The sequence below is a fragment of the Rhinopithecus bieti genome, unplaced genomic scaffold (assembly GCF_001698545.2).
Source record: "Rhinopithecus bieti isolate Rb0 unplaced genomic scaffold, ASM169854v2 scaffold_9619, whole genome shotgun sequence".
Classification (NCBI taxonomy): domain Eukaryota; kingdom Metazoa; phylum Chordata; class Mammalia; order Primates; family Cercopithecidae; genus Rhinopithecus; species Rhinopithecus bieti.
In genome coordinates, this window is record NW_016806074.1 from 256,906 (window position 1) to 264,060 (window position 7,155).

Here is a 7,155-nt window from a genome sequence, read left to right on the forward strand (position 1 = left end):
TATAATATTTATATATTTTATATAGTTTTATATATAATATATATTTTATATATACACAGTTTCTAACTTAAAACATACTCTTCATTCATTCATCCATTGAACAAACATTGTTTCAATTACATGTTAGGTAATAGTCTCTTCTAAATACATCAATGAACAAAGTAGATTTTAAAGCAGAGAGAGGGAGAGAGGGAGAGAGAGAGAGAGACAGTGTGTCTGTGTGTGTGTGTGTAAAATAAAGCCAAGTTTTACTGAGGGAAAAGTGTTTTCTACATCCCATTTACACATCAAGAGCCAATCCTGGATTGAGACCACAGAGTTTTATAATTAAGTAGTTATAATTAAATTAAGACCCTTGAAGTGTAGAAAGAAAAGAGTATACGAAAGAAGGAAATTTCCGTCTGTCAAAAGAAAGAAAGGTAAAAGGAAAAATTTTGCATTACGAAAAAAGAGTGAGAGAAATAAAAGGGCAAAGACATCACTCTGGAGTGTCCCAAGATCTTAGGGTAATGGTTCAGTGGTGACAACACCTGAATAGATTTGGGAGGGAAATCCCAGTGTAAAGAAGCCTTTTTCTTTTTTCTCAGGATGGAGATAAACATGACAGGCCGCTTAGAAAATCTCTGTGTGGAGCAAGATATAAGGGCTCCTCTAGCAGATCATCCAGAGCTAGAGAAGGGTGTGGAGGTAACCTTCTCAAATCCTTCACACTGTAGACTGGTGCAGAGAAATCAGCTGGGAGTATCTAGCTACCTGAGGTTCAACACAGACGTGCTAGGGAACCAGGGGACTAGAATAAGCCTTCAGGCTGGACCAAGGATAAAACAGAAAATAGGAACCTTGAAACTACAAGCCGTGACTGCAAGTTTGTGCCAGAATGATTCCATTAAAAGGTCAGGTGAGGTGTCTCACAATATTGATATGGGAGAAGGGCAGGGGAGTGCTGGGTAGAGAAGGGCAGGTCCCTGGCTAGGGCGCCACCCCGGGCTTGTGCCCAGGGACCTAGATGAGGACAGGCATTTCTGTTTTCCCGCCTAAATGTTGCATTTCCCAACACCACCTTGGCCCACCATGCCCCTATCCTGTGCCTATAAAAATCCCAAGACTCTAACGGGCATACACACAAACGACTGGACGTTGACAGGAACACGTCGGCGGAAGACACAGCGGCTGGACATCGAGAGGAACACAGCGGACTAACAGCACACACTGACAGACGCCGCAGGCCAGCAGGCCATCAACCAGCGGAACAACGCACAGTTTGGCGGGTGAGGACGAAGGACAGTCCGCTGCTGAGTGACCCGACTCCAGGGGAAAACCATCTTTCCACTCCATTTCCCTTCTGGCTCCCCGCCTTGCTGAGAATTACCGCCACTCAATAAATCGTGCACTCATTCTCCAAGCCCCGTGTGATCCAGTTCCGGTACTCCAAGGCAAGAAAGCCCTCTGTCCTTGCGATAAGGCACGGGGTCTAACTGAACTAACACAAGCCGCCTACGGATGGCTAAACTAAAAGAGCATACTGTAACACAGGCCCGCTGGGGTTTCAGCTGAAAACATTCACCCCTAGACCCTGCCATGGAGTCGGAGCCCCACAACCTGCCCGTCTGCATGCTCCCCCTAGAGGTTTGAGCCGCGGGGCACCAGAGAATTGAGCCACGCCCCCGTCGCATGCCCTGCGAGCAGGACAAGGGAACTTTTTCTGTTTCAATATTACGGATTTGAGATTACCTTACCCCATTTTCAATGGGCTTCCCCTGTACCCAGACTACCTCAGAAAACGAGATAAGGATACCCCTTGATGGATGAGAGAAAAAGTACAATTGAAGAGTTCAACTTTGAAGTGATTGATTGAATATTTACCCAAAAGAGACTGAATTAAACCCAGAGGGAATGATGAATGAATGGGTTATCTAAAATCAGTGCTTTCATCAACCCCAGCATCACTGCAAAAAGCAAAAAGAACCAGTTACAGAAAATGAAAGGTCATGTTCTATATGACATCAGAATTGTAGCATAAAAAATTTGAGCCATGCTATATTCTTAAGAGGTGGTGTAATGTACATTGTCATTACTTATTCCTAACAAATCCTGATACCTTTAGACTTTTGGAATTATAAATAGACAACTAAAGTTATAGCTAAGTTCCTAGAATAGAAGGCTCCCATTGACATGGGAGTTCATACCCAGGGAGAGAAAAACTGGGTAAACAGCATCCCTTAAAATGCTATCCGACCACATGTGTTTCTGTCTAGGTGTGCTATGCATTATGCTAAAAACACATGGAAGCTCAAGGAAGGGAAGCATGATCACTGCATAGAAGAACACAGTTATTCTCATAATGCAGGGCTGAAAATCTCAGCCAGAAAAGTCTTGATTCTCACTTAATTAATCTGTTTCATTTAATTTTTTTTCTAACTTAGTAAATGGCATCATATTCTAGTAGTAATCACACTTGATTCAAAAATCTAGAAGTCATTTTTTATTCTTCTCTTTTTCTTATTTGCACAGCCAATCCATCACCAAGTCCTGTTAGTTTTTCTTCCCAAATGTAGCTCGAAGTTGCCCACTTCTCCCCTCCATTGCCACTACCATCTCTTTCCCAGACTACTAAAATAGCCTAGCATCCCTGCTAATATTTTTGTCCCTGACAATTCATTCTCTGTAAGGAATCTAAAGTGATTTAAATTATCTATGAACTCCCTTTATAGTTAGAATGAAAACAAAATCCTTACCATGGATTGACTCCTGAACTTTATCTCCTGCCCCTACTGTTACCCTCCTCTGGTTCTCTAATGCCTAGCAACACTGACCTCCTCTCTGGTCTTCAAAATGACCAGTTGTGTTTCCCCACAGAGTTTGTGCAGTTGATATTCCCTCCTTCTTGAAAGTTCTGCCCTGTAGATTTTTACATGGCAAGAAAATCTTTCTTGTCAACTGGATCACAGCTCAGTGCCACTTCTTCAAAGAGAACTTCCTGAAGCATCCCAACAAAAGTAGACCTCCTTCCCCCGACGTTCCCTTGTTTGCTTGTTTATGGATAAAAAATCTAGTTATCTCTTTGGAGTGTAAGAGATACAAGATCCTTGAGGGCAAGGGTCTTATGTGAGTCTTGTTCATGAGTATATAGGTATTCTATCAATATTGTTCAATGAATGAATGAGTGAATAAATGAATAGGGTAATGAAAAGGAATGATTACCTCCTTCCCACTGCTTCCTTTTCACTAACTGGGAGTCATGACACTCCCAGTTTCATCATGACTAGGCAAAGTCACTAGGAATCAGGCAACAAAGTAAAAAAAAATATAGTCTTAAAGAGAAATATGCAAAAGGGTTAAAGGGGAATTAGGAAAGAAAATCTTAATTTAGGAAAAGAAGAGGAGACTTCTTTAAAACACCATAGCATCTCCCTCAGTGCTGGTCCTTCCAATTCAGAAAGATAAAAGGAAATGGCTATGTTTTATGAAGTACTGTGTAAATTGTATTTTCTGAGTTGAAATATATGAAATACACTAGGTAATGTATTACCTGACTGGTGAATCTCAAGAGGATTTACATTACATCAAAGTGAAGATTTAAATCTACCAAGTTCTCAGGAAGTAGTATAAGCATGTTAACTGACATGGGATACAATGTAGGATTTCATCTTTTTCACAATTGAAGGCTAAACAGATAATCAGGGTAACGGTGATCAGAAACAAAATACATTGTTTACATTTCAATAAAAAATTGACCTTAAATAACAGATTTCTTTAAAAATAGCTATTTAAAATGTTTATTAAAATTACTCTGCTCAAGGGACACTTGAAAGATGGTGACATGAGAGTACTTGTGTAAAACTTCAGAAGTTTAAAATTACATGCTTACATTCATACAAGTTGACTTGTCAATGACTTTTAAGGGTAGAAATTTAGTATAATTATGCATAACACATAATTTTTTGTTTTAATTGCAAAATTATTTCATTTGACTATGATTGAATCACTACATAAAAGGGGAAAAACTTATTTCTTAATAAAAACATATTAACTAGCCTATTAATAATCAGGTTCCTAATGTAGCACCACATTCTGAAATCCAAAAACTGCATTCCTATTATGTTACAGATTAATATTTGTTCTCAGAACTACTTCCAAAAAAAAAATTATTACCAGACATAAACTGTGTAATAAAGGATAATTCCATTTGGCTCCAGAGGTGGTTGCCATGACAACTTCACCGTGACACCAGACAACTGTTTTACAGAGAAGTCTTGAGGGGGAGAATCAGGAGCTGAAAAGTTAGGGTATAGAATAATGTATTTTATTAAACATATATAAGAAAAAGTTAACATGGAAATACACACAATTTTTATTATAAACTTTCTGGTAAAGGAATTGGGTTCAGTGCTTTTCTCCAGAAGCACGAGAGACTGTTTATTTTCAAAATGAGATGATAAAGGAAGATTTTGCATGGTGGTATTAGAACATCTGTTTCTGTGATTCAATGGAAAAAAATATTTCATGAGAAAGTAGAACAAGGGGTATGTCACAGTGACTCACCTACTGTTCAAGTACATCTTGGTCAACTGTCATCCTCTAATAAAAATAAAAACTTTATTGAGGGTGAATAAATACACAATAAAAGAGGTCCCTAGACAATAAAAAGAGGTGGGAAAAAAATCACACATCCAAGAAGTTGGGAAAGTGATAAGCATAACATTGGGAAAGCAGTTAAAATGACTGACCTCACAAATGAAAACTACATTCCTCAATCTCTGTTGTGTCATTAAAAAGTAAAATAATATCAAACTCTGTTCACTCAGTCTTCAAAATTGAATGGTTTACAAAGGAAATACCAATGTAGCACATAAATAAGAAAATAATTTAGAGTCTACTTATAACTCTGCTATAATAGTGTAAAATACAATTACATTTGCTATTTGGCATTGAATAAGTGGTAAAAACATTGCTGCAAAATAGTTAGCCAACTTTATATTTCCATTTAGGTAAAACATTTAGAATGGCATTTCTCAGCTGCTGTGTAACACCACAGTAATGTTTTAGAATAATGGAATATAACCTTTTGCATGTAAAAAAAGAAAACACTAAAATTTGGTTCATTGTTACAGTTATGCACAGAATGTGATTTCATAGGTAGCTAATAGAAATTCTGAAAATTTGTTTACATCTTTAAACAATGGCAATTGAAATACAATTCATGTACAGATCACTATTTCCAATAATTTGGACAGAATCCTACCTGACTTACTTCATTTTTTTTCTTTTTTACTTCTCTGAATAATCTCAGCTATAGTTGTATGTGTTCCCATGTGTGCATGTTTTCATTATTTTACTAACAATAATTTTCCAAATAATTTTATTGAGCAGCAGAAAGTTTATGAGACACGTTATAAGGAATAATAGTGATAGCTCTATTTGGTATTTTCATTTTGTTATTTTCACTGACACTACAATAATGTTGCTATCAAATATTGGTTATTACAGGAATGTATGCATCAATTAGAGATGTCTCTTTCCCAAGATAAGAATTATCTCTGAAAATTCTCTTTCATTTGTCAAAACAAAACCTATAAATATTTTCCTAGCATCCTTGTAAAATCTGTTTATTGTTTACAAAAGGACTTCAATCAAAATGCAGTAACTTAGAAACTAATATGTTGCAACTAACCATTTCTAACATGCTTTAAGATGCTTACGTGGAATATCAGATAAAGCTTGGTGCCTTTAAAAGCTAACCTTCAGTAGATCTCTGAATATTTTATTTTTAATGTAAAACATTTTATTGCTAAGTAAATGTAATTAACATGTCTATCTAAAAAAAAAAAAAATCACTGCACACCCACTGTAGCAGACTAAGTTTTAATCATTTTGGCATATGTATTCTAAAATGTTTTGGCATATGTATTCTAAAATATAATCTAACAAAATTGAAACTAGAAAAATTAGAACTTTTGCAGTGCATTCAATTTGTCATCTCAGAGCATCGCAAGGTAGCTGAGAAGGAACTTCACAGTCTATCACTCATCTGCCTGGCATGATCTTTCCTATTTCTCGCCCTCCCTTTGTATTCATTTTCATGTCACAGCTTTGACATAACTTCCACAGCTACACTTTACCTCACACCCCAGAGTAGCTTAGGTCCTTCTTTTGTCCTGGTGAATAATTTGGGGGAACATTTATGCCAGTAATTAAAATCATAAAAATTATTTGTTCACACATTTGTCAAATTTAGGTCTCTTGTTCTAACCATGAGCTGCATGAGGGCAAGGAGTTCCTAATTCCCAAACAGGTAAATTTTCTCAGATCTTTATCCATTTTCGATTTTCTGTAATTTTTCAACAAGGGAGTCTTGTTCTTTACCCTGTTCCTTAGAAATTATATGACTTGGCCAAGAATTTAGATGGAACTTTACCTTCAGGAAGCATATTTTTAACGGCCCAGGTAATTCAGATACACAACATACTTTGGAATTATTGACTTGAGTGGTAAAAGCTCTGCCTGCTCAAAATATACGTTCACTACTGGTCTCATTCCATCATATAAGATCTCAAATTCTTGCCATTAGGACCTTCTGATTAGATTAGTTATACAGAAGTGGGTATTATTTTCAGAAAGACATTGGTAAATTTTTTACTAATATAATCTTAAGTATTATATAAGATAGAAAGGAGCACTAACTTTCTTCCCCAGTTTTTAACCATTGACTTATTTGGAAGGATTTTTTTATTAAGATAATTTTAACTTTGAGAGCAAGGAGAATCTATTTATGAAAAAAATGGAATTTGGGCAGGTAAATTTGATGGAAAAGCAAGCATAGTAAGAAGATGCAATGACTAGGGAAAACTGACCCACGGAGGCATCACACTTAGAAACTGGGGCAACCCAGAGAGCCCTAGCCAAGATGCTTTGGTGAAATTCTTTGGTAGAGGTTAAAACATGGAGAGACCTGCAAAAAGAGAAGAGGGACTTGAAGACTTTATTCTTTTAAAAAGAAAGAGAGCAATGCCAGGAAAAGTCTCCCTTCCTAGCAGTGTCTAATGCACATTCTGCCCTGGTGAATGATTCTAGACTCTTAACATTCATAGGCTATGGCCTAGCTTTAAGATGGGGAAACTTGAAAGAAAGAAAGACAAAAAAAAAAAAAAAAAAAAA

The 7,155-nt window shown here is 36.7% G+C and overlaps 1 protein-coding gene across 1 annotated transcript in view; it reads right to left on the reverse strand.

Annotated features, from left to right (window-relative positions):
* PTPRQ (protein tyrosine phosphatase receptor type Q) overlaps window positions 1–7,155 on the reverse strand; it is a 207,191-nt gene that overhangs the window by 165,000 nt on the left and 35,036 nt on the right. Inside the window, exon 11 of the mRNA XM_017874615.1 lies at window positions 4,153–4,273. Coding sequence (XP_017730104.1) covers window positions 4,153–4,273 — 121 coding nt within the window. The remainder of the gene's footprint in view (window positions 1–4,152; window positions 4,274–7,155) is intronic.